Genomic DNA, 20,013 nt, shown 5'->3' on the forward strand with positions numbered 1-20,013 from the left:
GGGCCCCATGGTCTTCTATTGCCCGGGGGCCCCATGAGTTGTCAGTCCACCCCTGGGCCGCCCGGTGAGGATAAGAGCATCGCCGGCATGGTCTCCCAGCCAGGGGAAGAGAGAGGAGAGGAAGAGGCCAGCTGTCAGCAGAGAGTGGAATTGCCCGCTGTAATAGCTTTCATTAGAACTTCCAGTGTTCCCGGGGCTCATGTCACATAGCTCCACCTCTTGGTCCAGCACCTTTGATCGACAGAACGCCGGTCCAGTGTCGGACATGTGACGTCATCAAAGGCGTTGGGCTAAGAGGTGGGGCTATGTGACGATGAGCCCCGGGAAGACGGGAAATTCAAATGAAAGCTATTACAGCGGGCAATCCCGCTCTCTGCTGATCCTCTCCACAGGTGCCTCTTCCTCTCCACAGGTGAGGCTGTATTGGGCACAGGCAGGCCAGGCTGTATTGGGCACAGGCAATGCTGTGCCAACCGCCGCAAGACTATGTACGGCGACAGAATGGCACGGCTGCGCACATGGGCGTCCAGGTATGTCCCCTTTTAGATGCGGAGCCATTGGTCGCGAGCGCGGCGGCATGTTCACGACCTTGTTCGGGAGCTTAATAGCTGTGCTGCAAAGTGTCCCTGGAAATTTTTTTTCAAATGTTGGCAACTATGCATTGTCTGGTGCTGAAGCAGAGCTAATTAAATTTTTTTGAATTAGTTCATGAACTAGAGTTTGTCTGGGGCTGGATTGGAGTAAAAAAAGTGAAAAGTGTTTGTCATGGGGCTTTTAGATGTATAAGTGTAGCACTACCCGCGGAGGAGCTGCTGGTTTGTTTTGGGTGGCACATTTTCCTCGTGGCCCCTCTGAATTCCTAGGGGTGTATGGTGCATATAGCAGAAGTAAAGGAATGTCCGCAACAGGTGTTATTAGCTGTGCTCTTTATTACCCAGCTGGGTAAAAACAAATAACTTGTGGTGAGGAAAGTAGAGTTGAAAGAAGGAAGGAGAATAGCAAATTCAGGCGTAGCAATAGGGAAACAGTCCTGCTCCCAAGTGTAACACTTCTCTGCACCACTCCTGCTTGAGTGGGAATAGCGTACCTGGACAGGCCTCTCTCACTGACCTGGCAGCCAGAGTATCGCTCGAACCTTTGAGGAAAAGTCTCTGCCACAGACCCTCCTTAGAATAAACGTCAGGGAGACACCTCTGCCACAGGCCCTCTCTGATTGTAGTTACGGCGGCATTCCTCCTTAAGTGAATTACGCCTGGATATCCTTCTTAACGTCGCCCAGATACTGACTGACAGGTGATCAATCCTTCAGTGTCCGGCTACTTTGATTCCCGATGGTTTGTTGAAATCCTTTTGGACCGCCAGCCTCTCATTGGCGCTCCTCAGACGGACTCCCCACCGTACAGCTATACCGCTTGGGATCCTCAGAGGTGGGAACCCAGTCGATCACTGGGTCCCCGTCGCTGCTCAAATGCTCCGGACCAACATGGCCAGAGCGCCGTGATGTGGTCACCCTAAAGGTGGGTGCCACACTGGACGAAGAAGAACCCAGAACCAATGGTGTCTGCCCCATAAATACCCTCCCCCAGCATGCACAGCGAGGCTCAACCCTCCTTATTGGCTGCTGGGGAAGAGCACCCAAACCTTGACTCCACTGCTGCAATCTATCGCACTGGGGTGGGAAGAACACCCCAGTACAACAGAATGAGCCCACAGCACAGCCAAGCAGAGACAGAGACCCTGTTTTGAACATAACAATTTGGTTTAGAGTCTAACTACACTCTGATCCCCCTCTAAATTTAAATAGCACCGGTACATTAAAGTAACCAGGCGCTACATAAGAATATCCATTGAAAGGGAATTCTACTCCTGCAGATAGTACTTTCAAGCAAAAGACAAAGATGAGCTATGACATCATGGCAACTCTGCATTCAAAGTGAGGCTTAGCTGATTTAGGTCTGTGCATACACAAAATTGAGCAATGACATGGCCCGAAAAATAGAAGCCTGGTTTAGAGATGAAAATAAATGATTTTTCAAAGATTGTGTAGTCTTAAGGGGAAGTGTGGAAAACAATTGAAATGAAAGAACACAGTAGGCATGATTATTACCACCAAGTAGAATGTTTAAAAATCTCAGGGTGAGGTTTAAAAAAGGTGTGATGATTTTTTCAGGGCACACAATACAGGGGTTAATTCCACTTTAAAAAGGGACTGGCCCAATAAAGACTCTGATGCTAATTAATTTGCAGTGGGCAAAGCCATATTTTTTAATGGGTTGTAATTTATTAACCATTGTAACTGTACACAATAACATTACAAACATCTCTGCCAGTGGGAGCACTAAATGGCATCTAAACGCCTGTCCCATCCATAACTGCTTGACAAGCATTTGACTAACCGCAGGCCCCTGAGGGCATTAGGAAGGTATCATTCAACAATTGGTAAGGGGGCCCCCAGACCCCCTCCCCCATGTGAATGGGTATCGGGTACATTGTCCCTCTACCCATTCACCAAAAAAAAGTGTCAAAAAGTAAAAACCACAACAGACAGTTTTAGACAATTCCTTTAATTAAAAAGAAAAAAAAGTGTCCCACGATGTCCATCGTGGACACGCCGCCCGACGGACCCAAAAAATAGAAGAAAAAAAATCTCTGCCTTGATGGGAGGTGTGACGGTATCGGTATGATATCCCCGTCAACGTTCCCTTCTTCCCATAACGAAAATCACCCCAATATTCCACGAGGAGGGATATCCCTGGAATCGCCCAGAAAGCCACACATGAGACCAGCTTACTGCTTGAACAAGACAGACTTTAATGTTATCACACACAGCTTATATGTCATTTCCAAAACTGTTACAATGACAAATCTCCGCCCCCCTCACACTGGGGCTTCCATACAGATTATAGGTAGACACGACGGGGCCGATGCTGAAACACATTTTCTTTAGACAATGACATCAATGACGCTGAGCACTAGCTGTACTGAATACATCAACCAGACCGCTCGACCCCGCATATAGAGACATAATTACCACAATGAAGCAATCAGAATAATTAACACAAGCCACTTAAACCCAGCTCTCCTTCACACAACACAATAGATCAATTAACCTTTAGAAATAGTGAGGGGACATTAGCACATCAATAACCTGGCTAGCAGGGAGCAGTAAACTGAGACATATAGGCAAATGTATCACAATGGCCCCCCTTTTGCTCCCTGCTCCGGCAAACCCGGTTGGACCTTCCCTGGTCCAGTAGGGTTGACGGGTTCAGAGCTATTAGTCAGAGGTTAACTCCGTTTGGCATGACTGACCTCCCTTGGCAACTGCTTCAGACTCAGGTATGTCATCGGGTCGTCAGATCACACGCCGGTCAGTCCCCAAGTCTTTGTGCGATCTGCAAAGTCACCAGAAGTCAGTGTGAAGACAGCGAATGGGTCTGTGCGCCGCCGTCTAGGTGTCCCGCTATGGGAGGGGGCAGGTTATGGCTCTGAAGTGACAATCCCAGGAGATTCATAAAAAGAAAAAGTTATATTTGTTGAAATGCTGTAGCACTGGTGCTCAGAGTCCAGGGGGGGGGGAGGGGAATCAGAGCCCCATAAGGTCAGCCACCCCCTGCTCCCTCCGCAGCCGCCGGTTCTCCTCTTGGAGCTTCTCCAGCTCCATCTCCAGTTCATGCTGCTGTGACCTCAGGTGGTTGTTCTCCTCCTCCCTGCGGCTTATGCACTCCTCCAGCTCTATGTACTCACGGATCAGCTCCTGCTTGCTCATGTCCTGCAGGCTCTCCACGTGGTCCTTCATCATCAGGAACTGGGTGGTGGTGTAAGGGGCCACCGGTGGGCCCTTGGCGAACATCTCGGCACGCATCTGGGACGCCCGCTGCGACTCCCTCTCCTCCAGTCGCTTCTTCTCCTCCCAGGTCAGCTTGTTATACGGCTTCCAGGACCTCTTCTTCTTGAAGGGTGGCCGGCGGTGCCTCTTTCTGCCCAGCTCCCTCCAGGGCCCCTCCGGCTCAGGGCTGTCGCCCATGACCAGCTGACAATGGTGTTCCCTGTTGTCCGTAATAACAGATTGTACCATGAGGGCTTCGTAAGGGGTGCCCAATGGTTCTTCCTGACCCAGCTCCTTTGGATCCCAAGCCGAGTCTACACAATGGGCTGCTGCTGGTGGGCGGTACCCAGGTTGAGACCAATTTGACCTGGTGTTGTCATTCATGGGGCAATTCTGCTTGAAGTGACCCAGCTGTTTGCACCGGAAGCAGCGTTGTTCGTTGCCCTCCTGGCGATGATAGCGAGGGCTAGATGTCACCGGTCTGTTAGGAGGTTGGTATCTAGCGGTTGGTGGGTGTGAGGGCACCGTTTGTGGTGGAGGTTGTTCCTGTGGTGTGACCTGGTTCGTCTTGCGAGTATCTGCATATTCATCCGCCAACTTCGCGGCCTCTGGTAGAGTCATGGGCCTGCGATCTCTCACCCAATCCTTGACGTCCGTCTGGATGTGATTGTAAAATTGCTCCAGGAGCATTAGTTGCAAAATGTCCTCTGCGGTGGTGGCCTGGCTGCTGTTAGCCCAGTTAGAGGCCGACCGGGACAATTGGCATGCCCATTCCGCATAAGAGTCTTTCGTGGTTTTGCGTGAGTCCCTGAACTTCTGTCGGTGGGACTCTGGGGTTACTGCATAACGAGCCAGGAGCACTTCTTTAACCCGGGCGTAGCTATGGATATCCTGATCTGGCACGGTCCGGAAAGCATCAGAAGCTTTGCCTGACAGTTTGCCTGACAATATTGAAACCCAGTCTCCTCTAGCTATTCGGTGCAGGTTACATTGTCGCTCAAAATCCGCCAGGAAGTTATCAATCTCACAGTCCTTTTCATCAAAAGCTTTAAAAGCGCTAAACGGAATCTTCCTTGCGTCTGCTGTGCTGTACTCACTTTTCGTAGAAGGTGCGGCTGCTTGTTGGACTGCTGCCAGTTTTAACTGTAGCTCTGCGTCTCTTATTTGTTTATCCTTCTGTAGTTCTGCGTCCCTTATTTCTTTAGCCTCCTGTAGCTCAGCGTCTCTTATTTCTTTAGCCTTCTGTAGCTCTGCGTCCCTTATTTCTTTAGCCTCCTGTAGCTCCGTGTCTCTTATTTCTTTAGCCTTCTGTAGTTCTGCGTTTACTAACATGTCCATCACTTTCAGTACCACATCTGGCGTTGGGTTCGGGCCGAACCACGCTAGCTTCTCTCTCATTAGCTTGTTGGCTGGCGATTCCTCCTCCTGAATCACTGGTGTCTCCATCTCTTGTACTGCTGGCGTTGCTGCAATCCCGTCCTCCTGGTCTAGCTCCATTAATTCTGCTATGATGACCCGCTTGGTTTTGTTGCTAGCAATCCTTCCACGAACTTCCAGTAGTTCTTCCAGTGTCTGCTTGGAATCCGGGTGTGAAGGGGAATAGAAGGGAAAAATCCCACTGCTACCAACCAATTGTGACGGTATCGGTATGATATCCCCGTCAACGTTCCCTTCTTCCCATAACGAAAATCACCCCAATATTCCACGAGGAGGGATATCCCTGGAATCGCCCAGAAAGCCACACATGAGACCAGCTTACTGCTTGAACAAGACAGACTTTAATGTTATCACACACAGCTTATATGTCATTTCCAAAACTGTTACAATGACAAATCTCCGCCCCCCTCACACTGGGGCTTCCATACAGATTATAGGTAGACACGACGGGGCCGATGCTGAAACACATTTTCTTTAGACAATGACATCAATGACGCTGAGCACTAGCTGTACTGAATACATCAACCAGACCGCTCGACCCCGCATATAGAGACATAATTACCACAATGAAGCAATCAGAATAATTAACACAAGCCACTTAAACCCAGCTCTCCTTCACACAACACAATAGATCAATTAACCTTTAGAAATAGTGAGGGGACATTAGCACATCAATAACCTGGCTAGCAGGGAGCAGTAAACTGAGACATATAGGCAAATGTATCACAGGAGGCCTCCCGGTGACTACTGTGACTTGGCTGTGATAGCTGTTATATAGGCAAGGGTGGGCCACCCAGTGTCATAAGCAAGTGACCCCGCCACCTTCTGTGATGTCATATGGGGTGGGTCATCTGGTTACATCAGTGGATGGCCCCGCCCCTGCCTATATAACAGCTATCAAAGCTAAAAGACAGCAGTCGCCCAGAGGCCTCCCATGGAGGCAGAGTTTTTTCTTCTATTTTTCGTGTTCTTTTGGGTGGCGTGGTTGACAATGGATGTACATCGCGGGACACTTTTTTTTTTAATAAAGCAATTGTCAAAAAACTGTCTATTGTGGTATTTACTTTTTGACACTTTTTTTGGTTACAATGTACCGATATCCATTCACATGGGGGGGGGGGCAGATCTGGGGACCCCCTTGTTAAAGGGGGCTTCGGATTCCGATAAGCCCCCCATCCGCAGACCCTGACAAATAATGGCCAGGGTTGTCGGGAAGAGGCCCTTGTCCCGATCAACATGGGGACAAGGTGCTTTGGGGGGACCCCAAAACACCATCCCCATGTTGAGGGCAAGCAGCCTGGTATGGTTCAGGAAGGGGGGGAGAACAAGCCAGACTGCTTGCTCGGATAAGGGTCTAGTATGAATTATGAGGGGGACCCCACACCAATTTTTTTTTATGTTTTTGTGGAGTTCCCCATAAAATCTATGCCAGACCCAAAGGGCCTGGTGTGGATTTGGGGGGACCCCACGCTGTTTTTTGTTTTTTCAATTTGGGGCAGAGTTCCCCTTAAAAGCCATACCAGACCCGAAGGGCCTGGTATGGACTGGGGGAGGGGGACCCATGCTGTTTTATTCCTTGATTTTTTAATCTATATTGTCAGGAGCCAGCAATACATTACAGCCGCTAGTAAGTTTAAATTACATTTTTTCCTTTAGAAATGTAATTTTGCTGCAGCACTGTTTTACACATTGCACAGATGCACCACTTTACAGGCAGAGGAAGGAGACCCCAGGCATAATATTTAAAGGAATCTTTCATTTTTATTGTTTCACTTTAAGCATTATTAAAATCACTGCTCCTGACAATTGCGGGGTCATGCAACACTGTACCCAAATCACATTTTTATAAAAAAAATTGAGACAGATAGAGCTTTATTGTGGTAGTGTTTAATTACCACAGGTTTTTGTTTTCAATTTACAAATACCATACTGGTGACCCCATGACTGGTGAGAATGAAACCATTCTCAGAGATGAAAAACAATGGGAGACAGGTCACTGAGTAGTAGTAGTAGTAGTACTATTACTGAGTAGTTCTGATCTTCATCCCAACATCTACTGTATCTACTGCACTTGGCTGCCCCACAAAGCCCTTTATCATCCATATCTTCTAAACAGACTTGAATTGTGGACACTAGAAGGCCCCCCTTACACACTGTAGTATGAGAGGGTGGTGCACAGGACAGAATCATGTCTCACAAGCCTGACAAAGTGGTCCTGCTTGATTTTGAAATGTTACATTCTCTTGCTCGAGATTGTGATCATGCTTTAAAAAAAAAGAAAAAGGTTTGGACTCAAGATCCATGGTGAGCTGGCAAATATATTCATCAAGGCAGAATTATGTGACAAAAGTTCTTATCAATCACATACTCTTTCATTTTAATGCCAAACACAAAGGTTTATTTTACTAAAGGCAGTAGACCATGCATTTTGCAAGTGCAGGTGCTCCAAAGCTTAGTAAATGATCTAAAGTTTCACTTTATAAACAATATCCAATCACTTGCAAGGAAAATAAAAAAAATTATTGGATGGTGAAAGTCAGCAGATCGCCCTCTCATTTACTAAGCTCTGTAACAACTGCACTTGCAAAGTGCACAGTCTATTTGCCTTTAGTAAATTAACCCCACAGTGTGACATCGAAGGTTGCTTCCAATTTAAACACAGCTCAATGTCTGAAGAAACTTTTAAACTGTCATCAAAACCAGTGGCTCTCAACCCTGTTCCCCCATTCCCTTCAACAGGCCAGGTTTGCAGGTTTTGCAGGAGTCAATGGCTTGGTATTTTGGACAGCTATTTTATCTAAGAGAAATTTCCAAAACATGGCCTGTTGGGAGTACTCAAGGACAGGGTTAAGAACCACTGATCTAAACTACTACATTGAAGTCAATGGGAATCTGCTGGCCTGCATTCGATGTTGTTTTTCCTGCATTTAAATAGCAGGACTGTGTACATGAGCCCATAAATAGTGGACAAATAAGGCCCAAGAGGATCTCAAATTAAACTTGCTCTAAATTGCCCGTTAAAACAAATAGAGTTAAAAAAAATGTACCAATATTCTTAGCAACATAATCAAGATTAATGTAAGCATACTATCTATACATATGTAGCAATGCATGCATCTGCAATTGAACGTCTAGTTTACACTATAAAAGTGATAATAAATCAATGTTATCTTCCTATTAGTAATGATTGGAGTAGTGTCAGGAGTTAGAATAGAAGTAGGTATAGGAGAGGGTGTTTAGATGAAGTATAGGAGAAATAGCAGCAGGAGAGGTAGTAGACATATAATAATTTTTACTTATTTTAATCTTTGTAGCCTCTTTACCTCTCAACCACACAGGTCCCGCATGGGAATCTTTATAGAGAACTGCATTTTTTCGGCATGAGAAGTAAAATTGGAATATCATCCAGAAAGTAGAAAGCAGCATTAGTATAACGAGGAAAGCAAGGACTTCTGTGTCCTGCACTATGACCTCTTCTAAGGAACCACTGCTAACAAGAACACAGGCTATCAGACCAACATTAATAGCCAGCAGTGCAGATAACAAGCGACCCCCTTTCTTCCAGACTTGGTTGTGAACTGATGGGCTGCCTGGCTCATGATTTAAAACAGGCATTTCAACCTGAACCACTGAAAGGGCCAAAGCCATGGCATCTGTGTTAGAAACGGGAACTGCATCTTCTTGTACTGCATCGGGGACTTTGCTATCTTGATTGACATCCTGTGGTACTTCCAATTCTTCCTGGGCTGCTTTTGTGCTGCCCATCTTTCACGTACTGGTCCTGGAAAAGACGAAATGAAAACATTTAACCTACATCCTTTAAGAAAGTCATATGTTTAGTGGATTGGCCAATGAGGCTCAGATTTCATATCGAAGTCATTAACTATGGAAATGTAAAGAGATTTATATTCAGTTAATTCCATCTTAATGGTCACTTTCTCATATTGGCCTTACAGCACCTTATGTACTAAATCTCTACTGGCATCATTCCATTGCAAAAGGGGAAGAAAGGAAGTGGTTAACACAATGGAAACAGCTGTAGCCATTTTAATTAACAGAAGACCAGTCATCTCATTTAAATGCAAATAAGTTTGATAAATCTCCTGCAGAATTCTGAAAGGTTACAGGTCATCACATTCAGTTCTATGCAACTCTAGAATGTCAGTGCAGCATTTTTAGCATAATATCAATGACATTTAAAGACCTCTGGCCTTTGATTGATCATTTTATGGTCACAGGGATGGGAAAAAGTATTAGGATAGCCTTGTTGTATTACATACTTGTCAACACCAATCCCCCCTTGTCTCATATATTGTTTTATATATTTAACGTTATAGCTGGTAGAAGAAAACCTAATCCTGAGATTAATAAAAAGGATTGCAGTTTTTATGTATCCAGAAAGGTCAGTACAGATTATTCTATACATGGTGTTAGAATAATGCAAAACACTTTAAAGATTTCAGATAGCTTTTCTGAAAGGATATGTCTGCACTGGCAGGCTCTGTGTTTCTCCAAGAGGAGTTTCTTTTAAGTAAGCATAAAACTGGATTTTTGACTTGTAAAACCCATTTCTTGGAGTACATCATGAGACACAAAGCAGCTTTTTTAACCACTTAAGCCCCGGACCATTTTATTGCTAAATGACCAAGCCACTTTTTGCGATTCGGCACTGCGTCGCTTTAACTGACAATTGCGTGGACGTGCGAAGTGGCTCCCAAACAAAATTGACGTCCTTTTTTTCCCCACAAATAGAGCTATCTTTTGATGGTATTTGATCACCTCTGCGGTTTTTATTTTTTGTGCTAAAAACAAAAATAGAGCGACAATTAAAAAAATATATATATAAATATTTTTTACTTTTTGCTACAATAAATATTCCCCAAAAAGAGATATTTTTTCCTCAGTTTAGGCCAATACGTATTCTTCTACATATTTTTGGTAAAAAAAAATCGCAATAAGCGTTTATCGATCGGTTTGCACAACAGTTATAGCGTCTACAAAATAGGGGATAGTTTTATGTCATTTTTATTAATATTTTTTTTTTATTAGTAACCATTGTCATTTTTACACCGATCAGTGCTATGAAAAAATGCACTGATTACTGTGAAAATGACACTGGCGGTGAAGGGGTTAACCACTAGGTAGCATGTAGGAGTTAAATGTGCCCTAGTGAATGATTCTTACTGTAAGGGGGGATGGGCTACATGTGACAAGACAGTGATCACCGCTTCCGATTCCGATTGTCATTGTCACTAGGCAGTGCGGGGAGATGCTTGTTTACACCAACATCTCCCCGTTCTTCCTTACTGTGAGATGATCGCGGGTATCCCCATGGCGTTCGAGTCCGCAGGACCCGCGGTCAGTGTCACGGAGCTTGCACTGGGTGTGTCCACAGTGCCGCGATCTTAAAGGGGACGTATATATATACATGCCCTTCTGCCTGTCTGTGCCATGCTGCTGACGTATATAGTCGTGCGCTGGTCGGCAAGCAGTTGATCCTTACAAACAGGGTTATACACCACCTGAAGGTGATCGGACACTGGCAAACAGACTGTAAGTCCCCTAACAGATATACTGTAACCATTCCAATACAGGCAGGTCCTCAGCTTTGTAGCAAGCTATATACCACAATACAGCGGGGAGGGATCTCTATTTCCTGTAATGTTCTCCAAGAAAAGGAGTTTGCAGGCAAGTCATGAATCCAGTTTTCTTTATTGTATATCACAGGACACAGACCAGTTTTATTGATCCTTACTAACAGGAATATCCGAAAGTATTGCTCGTGACGCTAGGGCAACATGACAACCACTGATGGACCAAAAATGACCCTCACAATGACCATGCAAATTGGAAGCGGGGAAACCTGAATCCAAATCGCATAGGTGTGAACCCAGTCTAAAAGTATGAACTGTAAACCATGTTGCAGCCTTACAGACCTGGGCCTCTGAGGCTTGATGAAGGATAGCCCAGGAGGCATATATGCTCCTGGTAGAAGGAGCAGCCACCAAAAAAGGCAGAGCATTTCCTTTTAAGCCATAAGCTTGAGAGATAGGCTGATGAATTCAATGGTAAATAATAGACTTGGTAGCTGCGTGATCCAGGAAGTCTGATTTGCCTGACTGCGCCTGTTAATGTAAAATACATCCTAACTGCTTGAACCACATCAAAAGTGTGGATAGCTTTGTCCCTCAGTAACTGAGGCCTAGGATAAAAAGGGCTTGAGGTGGGAGGCAAAAAAAAAAAAAAACAGCTACCTATAAGAAAGAGCTGATTTCTATAGCCTACATGCAAAAGTAATGGCAACCAATAACACAACCTTCCATGTCAAAAGTACTAAGAATAGTCTTAAATATGGGCAGCAAAGTGGGTAAGTGGTTAGGACTTCCACCTACACTTCTCTCCCACACTCCAAAGACATGCTGGTAGTTAAACTGAATTCTGACCATATTGGCACTCTTATGTGTATGTATAAATGTGTGTTAGGGAACCTAGATTCTAAGCTCCATGAGGGCAGGGACTGATGTAAATGTACAATAAATATGTGAAGAGCTGTGCAAATTAACAGCACTATATAAGTACATGTAATTAATTAATAAATAGGCTGAAATGAGTGTCTCTGTAGAACACAATGAGCCAAACTGAGATCCCACAGGGTTAAAGGCAATCCGACAAGAGGAACAATATGCATGATACTTTGAAAAAAAAGCATGCGCCAAGGAATGAGAAGAGGACTTCCAAAGCTAGAATCTAACCCTTAATTGTACTTAAAGGGGGTGTAATGGTTATTTTTTTATTTTCTAAATAGGTTCCTTTAAGCTAGTGCATTGTTGGTTCACTTACCTTTTCCTCCCATTTCCCTTCTAAATGTTTTTTTTTCTTTGTTTTCTTTGTCTGAATTTTTCACTTCCTGTTCCTCCTCAGTAAGGTGTTCAGTAAGCTGTTCTAAATGACTTTCCACCGCTCGGATGATGGTGGAAAGATTACTGAGGAGAAACAGGAAGTGAGAAATTCAAACAAAGAAAAAAAAAAATTAGAAGGGAAATAAAAAAAAAAAGGTAAGTGAACCAACAATGCACTAGCTTAAAGGAACCAATTTAGAAAATAAAAGACAAACCTTTACAACCCCTTTAAGGCCAGATGCATATCAACACTCATTTAGAAAAAAGCAAAGCTATATCCTACAACATATTTGCGAGGATGAAATTTCCTAGCCTCACACTAGGCCACATAGGGTTTTCAGGTCCTGTGGTAAATCTTGAAATAGCCTTTCCGGCTCTGATAAGCATGGGAATATTAATGAATTGTCAGTGTGTTTTTTTTTATTTATTTTTTTACATTTTATTTTTATTTATTTTTTAATATTTATTGCAATTTTTTATTTTTAATCAGCCCTGTTGGGGGGCTTTGGTGAAATATCAGGGGTCTTAACAGACCTCTGGCATCTCCCCTTTAAGACAGAGAAAAGGACTAGGGAAACAGATTCCCCAGTCCCTTTCTCAGCAGCCTCAGCTGAAATGAATGGAGGGAAGCTCCTCCATTCATAAACTGAAGCATCGTAATCACAGGAGGTTACGATGCTCAGTTATATGAATGAACAGTTCATTCGGAAAAAGTAGGAGCCGGGCTTAGCGGCTTCTACCTCCGCTCTCCCCCCTGACAGATTGAGGGGGGAGAGCGGCACGGACGGGGGGGGGGGGGGGAATGCAGAGAGAACTGCACGGATGGACGGAGAGAGATCTGGACGGGGGGGGGGGGAAGAACTGCACGGATGGAGAGAGATCTGGGGGGGGGGGGGAGGAAAGAACTGCACGGATGGAGAGAGATCTGGACGGGGGGGGGGAGGAAAGAACTGCACGGACGGAGAGAGATCTGGACGGGGGGGGGAAAGAACTGCACGGAGAGAGATCTGGACGGGGGGGGGGGGAAAGAACTGCACGGATGGACGGAGAGAGATCTGGATGGGGGGGGGGAGGAAAGAACTGCACGGAGAGAGATCTGGATGGGGGGGAAAGAACTGCACGGATGGGGGGAGGAAAAAACTGCACGGACGGACGGAGAGAGATCTGGACTGACGGGGGGGGGGGGAGAACTGCACGGATGGACGGACGGGGGAAGGGGAGGAGAGAGAACGGCACGGACAGGGGAATATAACACTGACCATGGGGGAGAGAAGATTTGCAACTCCCCTGCCTGCCCGCCCAAGTATCGGGTGAAGCATCGGGAGCATTTCCCCGAGTACAAGTACTCGGGGAAATGCTCGGTATCGGTCCCGATACCGATACTAGTATCGGTATCGGGACATCCCTAGTAAATATATACATTTCCTTCTTGGAATGTTAATTACTATGCAATATTTGGTTCTAATGTAATGTATAGATACTGTTATATAGCAAAATGCATAAAATTTTAATATGAAATTATATGACAATTTGAACCAATTAAAGGCTGTCTTTTATCCAATTTATCCATTTGCTTCCGTGTGATTCATGCAAAGTCCCGCCTCTTGTCCTCCTTTTTAAATATTGAACCGGGATGGAGGAGGGGACCTGAATGGCCCCTTGAACCGCATTTAAAGTCCCAAAAAAAACTTTCTTTCTCCCCTGGTTTCTAGAGTTGGACCAGATTTTGCACTCTCCCGGTTTAGTAAATATCCCCCATTGTGTCAATGATCTCATACATTATAGTCATTGGCGCATCTGCAGGTGGGAGAAGGAGGCATCCAAGATGGAGCTGCTGCTGCAAGGAGTGGAGTGTGGTTTGCTCGGTACCACATGGGGCTGTGGACAGGCCGAAGGAACATCTTGTGAAGAGGAAAAATCAGGACATCTGACCTCAATCCAACCAATCCCCTGGTTGGATTGAGGCCACAAGCACATGTTGTGATTTCTTTTAAAAACTTTGTACCTGAAGAAACTAGTTGAGATATTTGAGATCCAATATGGGATGAACATTGCCATTTGGTTATAGAACAGTAAAGAAGTTTGAACAGAACCCTTAAAATCTTTTTCCCATTTCGCACTGGAACAATCAATACTTGAATAAGAAGATGATCGCTAGCCTGCAAATGCAACAGTTTTCTTTACTAAAGGTATCTAACCTACCTAACCTTTAGGACAGAAGTCTTACTCCAACCCTAAAGGGTAACTCCACTTTTGTGGGTAAAAAAAATTCCAAAAAAGAAAAAGTAATATAGCGTAATTGAATGTTATTAAAAATGAACTTTCCTGTTCAATCTGCAGCTCTGTAATTGTATGAAAATGCAATGCAATATGGGTTACCTGGAGGTGTTCTGTACAAAGAATGTGTACAGAATGGCCCTCAGAAACATAATTTCCTACTTGTGTGATTGGCTCATTGATTTTTCCAAAAGTCCACACTAAAATACAAGTCAGATTTCAGGTATCCCCTGCAACACAAATGTAATTTTTGGTGAGATACTTTCAATAGGAAATCACTGCAGGCCCAGCAGCTTTCCTCATTGGAGTCTTGCAGATGTACAGCTGATTGATAATTACGAAACCACTCCCATTAGATTCACTTTCCCACATGGATACAGACAAACACACAGGGATTTCTTCAGAATAACAAAAAGGTAGGAATCTGCAACAAAGTTTGTTAACATCCTTGCAATGTACACAAATCACCCAAAGGGGAATGATTTTTTCTCAACAAAAGTGTAGTTACGCTTTAAGTCTCTGGCAGAGTTCAATAGCCGCAACTGCTGGCTGAAAAGCAGCACCCACCAAGGCAAAAAGACTCCTTGAACAAGGTTTCCAGAGGTTTGTTAGAAGCATTCTTAAAAACCGGAACATCGTCCACCAGGCACATGAGGTTTTTATAGAGATAAAATCACACTCTACTTCTTAATAAATTCCTCTTCCATAGGGTATTGTTGGCCAAATCTCTGGTGGAACGAGTCCAGTATTGGTATATAACCTCCTTATCATGAGGATGTAAAGGAAATTACTAGGGATTTCAGGGGTAGAACTTTCTGATAAGAGGTTTCATGAAGTGGAATCTTCAAATCAGTGCACACCACTGAGAGAAAACTTAAAAAAGATCCTCTGAGTCTGAATTAAACTCTGACACTGAGGTTTCTCTTAGGCACAGAGTTCTTGGAAGAGGAATCTTTTGCCTCCCCCTTCTGGGGCACACAGGCATCTGCTTCTGCATCATCCTCAGCTGGCGGCACAGTGTGTAAGGTGATGGCCTAACAAGCACCAGGTTGTGAGTTTGAACCCCCCCCCCCCCCAAAAAAAATCATCCACCAGATCCTCTTCTATAACCACTGTTCTTCAAGACCAGACAGAGGTATTTGTTATAGGCTTACCTGTAGGTACAAAGGGGGTAACAGGGTTTACAACCACTTGAGATCCGCGCTATAGACAAGACGTCCACAGCGCGGCTCTCAAGTGCCGAGTGAACGTCTTTTTCTGTGCATGACCTGCGCGCGCCGCTGGGGGGCGAGCAGCGGGTAAACACTGTGCCGGCGCATCGCCGGGAAGCCGATGAGTGTACCTGGCGGCCGCGATGTCCGCCGGGTACACGCGATCGGCGGTGACAGCAAGGACGTGGAGCTCTGTGTGTAAACACAGAGCTCCACGTCCTGTCAGGGAGAGAGGAAACCGATCTGTGTCTCTTGTACATAGGGACACAGCATCGGTCACCTCCCCCAGTCAGTCCCCTCCCCCCACACAGAACACACCCAGGGAATACATTTAACCCCTTCCTCACCCCCTAGTGTTAACCCCTTCCCTGCCAGTCACGTTTATACAGTAATTAGTGCATTTTTATAGCACTGATCGCTGTATAAATGTGAATGGTCCCAAATTTGTGTCAAAAGTGTCCGATATGTCCGTCGCAATATCGCAGATCGCCGCCATTACTAATAAAAAATAAAAAAATAAAAAATAAATCATAAATCTATCCCCTATTTTGTAGGTGCTATAACTTTTGCGCAAACCGATCAAATACGCTTATTCCGTTTTTTTTTTTACAAAAATATGTAGAAGAATACGTATCGGCCTAAACCGAGGAAAGAAATACATATTTTTAAAAAAAAATTGGGATATTATTATAACAAAAAGTAAAAAATATTGTGTTTTTTTTCCAAATTTTCTGTCTTTTTTTGTTTATAGCGCAAAAAATAAAAATCGCAGAGATGATCAAATACCACCAAAAGAAAGCTCTATTTGTGCGAAAAAAATGATAAAAATATAATTTGGGTACAGTGTTGTATGACCGCGCAATTGTTATTCAAAATGCGTCAGTGCTGAAAGCTGAAAATTGGTCTGGGCACAAAGGGGGTTTAAGTGCCCAGTAATGAAGTGGTTAATGTCTAGTAATTATTTACCATTGTGTGTGCAAATTCAGGTGGATTGAAATTGACTGAAAGCTGGCAGCTGTATGGCACTCTTTTCTGTGGATACCGTGTTGTATGACACAGCTGAGAAGCTGAATACTTTGAGGTCAACGTTGACTCAGAACACTAGCACTTTCTACTGTAAAAATTGATGTGCAATAAAATGCTATTGCAGAAAAAATGTTCAACCAATATCATGAATCACATGCAATATCAAAAATCACATGCATCTAAAAAAACAATGTGCTCAAAAAAAGAAAGTCCATATGTTTGACAAAAAAAAAGCCCCAAAACCACTAATAGTGTAGTCCTAGATGCAAATCCACTCTTTAAAAAACGTTGCATTCCAATGTGCATCCAATACCCAGTGCAATCCTCCAGGGTTATCACTAGGTCAGCTCACCAGAAATGAATGCTGGTCACATTATAAACCAGCTATTGCACTTTCTGCCATCAATTCTGTGGCTGCTGATTCCACTCCGACAAGCTTTTTCTAATATATTTAATTTAAGTACCCATTACTGACTCTGTCCATTCATAACTGAAGCATTGTAAACTATTGCTATGCTTCAGTTTATGAATGAACCCTCTGTCTCTGTTCAACCATCTTCAGTGCAGCTGAGGCTGCAGAGAAAGGGAGCGAGGAATCTGAGTCCTTAGTCCTTTTCTCTGTCTCAAAGGGGAGATATTTCACCAAAGCCCCCCAACAGGGACAAAAAAAAGAATTGTAATAAATAATAATAATAATACTACTCTATCAGGGCGGCTAAGATAGGCACATAGTAGAGGAGAATAAAAAAAATCCCAAGAAATTCTTTAAGTACATAAATAGAAATAAATGGAGGTCAGATCATATTAGTCCCATAAAGAATGATGAAGGGAATCTGGTCACTAGGGGATGGAGAGATGGCAAAAGGTATTGAATTTATTCTTCTCCTCAGTCTTCACAAGGGAATCGGGGGGCTTCAGTAACCAAAGCTGCAATGTTTATCCTCATGACATGTCACAGGAAGCACCCTCATGGCTAACAGAGGACAGAATTAGAATTAGACTTCAAAAACTTAACATTAATAAATCACTGGAACCAGATGGCTTGCACCAGAGGGTCCCTAAGGAACTCAGTCAAGTAATTGCCAGACCATTGTTCCTAATGTTTATGAACAGTCTACTGACTGGAATGGTACCAGCTGATTGGAGAAAAGCCAAGGTAGCACCAATATTTAAAAAAGTTACATCCCTGGGAATTACAGACCAGTTAGCCTAACATCAATTGTATGCAAGCTCTTGGAGGGGATGATAAGGGACTATATACACAAGATTTTTAGTAATAACAACGATATCATTAGCAGTAATCCGCACGGATTCATGAAGAATCATTCTTGCCAAAGGCCGGACTGGGACAAAAAATAGGCTTGGTCATTTTAAACAGGGCAGCTCAATCCCTGGGGGTTGTAGGGCAAAGATGTGGGGCGGGCCTTTGCTAGGGGGGTTGGTGACCAGATATTCATTCCGAGAGACATCCCAATCCAGCAGAGACATCCCCAGACCAGCAAAGAGATGGCCCCAGACTAGCAAAGAAATGGCACCAGACCAGCAAAGAGACAGCCTCAGACCAGTAGAGAGACAGCCCTAGACCAGTTAATAGACAGCCCCATACCAGTAAATAGACAGCCCCAGACTAGTAAATAGACAGCCCCATACCAGTACATGGACAGTCCCATACCAGTTCATAGACAGTCCCATACCAGTTCATAGACAGCCCCAGACCAGTAAATAGACAGCCCCAGACCAGTAAATAGACAGCCCCAGACCAGTAAATAGACAGCCCCAGACCAGTAAATAGACAGCCCCAATCCACTCCCTTTCCACCTCACTACAGAGCAAGACTTTTGATGTAACGCACTGGAACATGTTAGGGTTTTTTTTTCACTGTGCTCACCTTGCAGCCATCATAGTGTCCCAGCCGGTCTTAGGAGAGAGACAGTCGCCGTCTGAGTGCAGCTATACCTCCAGCGAAGCCGGCCCCGCAAGGTGTCTGTCCCCTTCTGGTACTTCCTGCATGTCACAGGAGTCTTCTCTCCCACTTCCTTCTGCACCTCTTAAGTGTGCCCATGTAGCGGGGGGTGAGTGGCGGCTGCAGTCTGTGTTAACCTTGTCCGGACCGCGGTCGCCGCTTACCTCCCGCTGTGCGGCCCAGTCATCAAGAAGCCACTCTTTCTAAAACATGCAGCCCTGAGGCCGTGGCCCAACGGGCAAATGCCCAGTGTGCCCTATGGCCAGTCCGGGCCTGCTGTTAACCTTCTATGAGGAGGTGAGCTGCCATCTAGATAAAAGAAGGCCCGTAGACATGGTGTATCTGGATTTTGCAATATACATGTATTGAAAACTGGCTACAAGGGCAAGTTCAGAGGGTGGTGATAAATGGTGAGTACTCGGAATGGTCAGGGGTGGAAAGTGGGGTCCCCCAGGGTTCATTCCTGGGACCAAGCTTATTAATTTATTTATAAACAACCTCCTCCTCCCCCCTGAAAGGTGCCAAATGTGACTCTGGAGGGGGGGGGGGATTCCAAAAAGCGGAAGTTCCATTTTAGGGTGGAACGCCACTTTACGTTTATTTATTTTGCCACAATTAATTGAGCTACCTGTTTGGGGAATTACATTTCTTCTTTTTGATTATTTTATTTACTAATAAGGGTGGCAGTAGTTGTATAAATCAATGTCAAAAGAATTTTGCATGATTTACTCCAAGCACTGATTATATTTTTAGTTTGATTAAGGCCACAAAATAAATCCTTCTTCCAAGTACAAATTTTCCTCCTTCAAACCTATATCCTCCATAGTACAATAATCACTAAATCCCTAGTCCCTAAATCCATCTACCAGCCCACCTCTTCTGTATGTAGCGCTCACCCCCGAAGGAGCAGCTGATTAGTTTGGGATCGGCTTACTGAGTTACCTTCTTAACTTGGTCTAGGGGTGACTTCTGTGAGTGTGAATAAAGAGCAAGTGTCCAGACATCAATTCAGTGTTTAATGCTTTATTCCAAGGCCCAACACGGCCAACATCAACATGGCACACGACAGAGAAAGGTTGATGATCGTAGAGAAACTTTAGTATCAGGCCCTGGACATGAATAGAGAGCAAGCCTGCTCTCAGCAATGATATAGCTCAATTCGTCGCCACCCCCAATCAGGGTGGGTAAAGTGCCCCCGGACAGGCGTTTATCTCAGGCCTGGCAGCCGAAGCGTCATTTGCAGATCACTGGGAGGAAACAGACCTCTGCCAGAGGCCTGACTCAGGGACTTTGCCACAGGCCGGACAACTTGGGATTTGTGAGATCAATTTGAGCAAATCCTCCCAGTTAGTTCAATCAGGGTCACCCACT

At 44.7% G+C, this 20,013-nt stretch overlaps 1 protein-coding gene across 4 annotated transcripts in view; it reads right to left on the minus strand.

The window, feature by feature from the left end:
- Positions 1–20,013, minus strand: part of OTOP2 (otopetrin 2) — a 142,167-nt gene that overhangs the window by 14,711 nt on the left and 107,443 nt on the right. For all 4 annotated transcript variants that reach the window (XM_040331189.1, XM_040331190.1, XM_040331187.1 and 1 more), the window contains one exon: positions 8,590–9,047. In XM_040331189.1, coding sequence (XP_040187123.1) covers positions 8,590–9,031 — 442 coding nt within the window. In that variant the 5' untranslated portion in view covers positions 9,032–9,047. The remainder of the gene's footprint in view (positions 1–8,589; positions 9,048–20,013) is intronic.

This window comes from Rana temporaria, chromosome 12 (assembly GCF_905171775.1).
Source record: "Rana temporaria chromosome 12, aRanTem1.1, whole genome shotgun sequence".
In the NCBI taxonomy this organism is placed as follows: domain Eukaryota; kingdom Metazoa; phylum Chordata; class Amphibia; order Anura; family Ranidae; genus Rana; species Rana temporaria.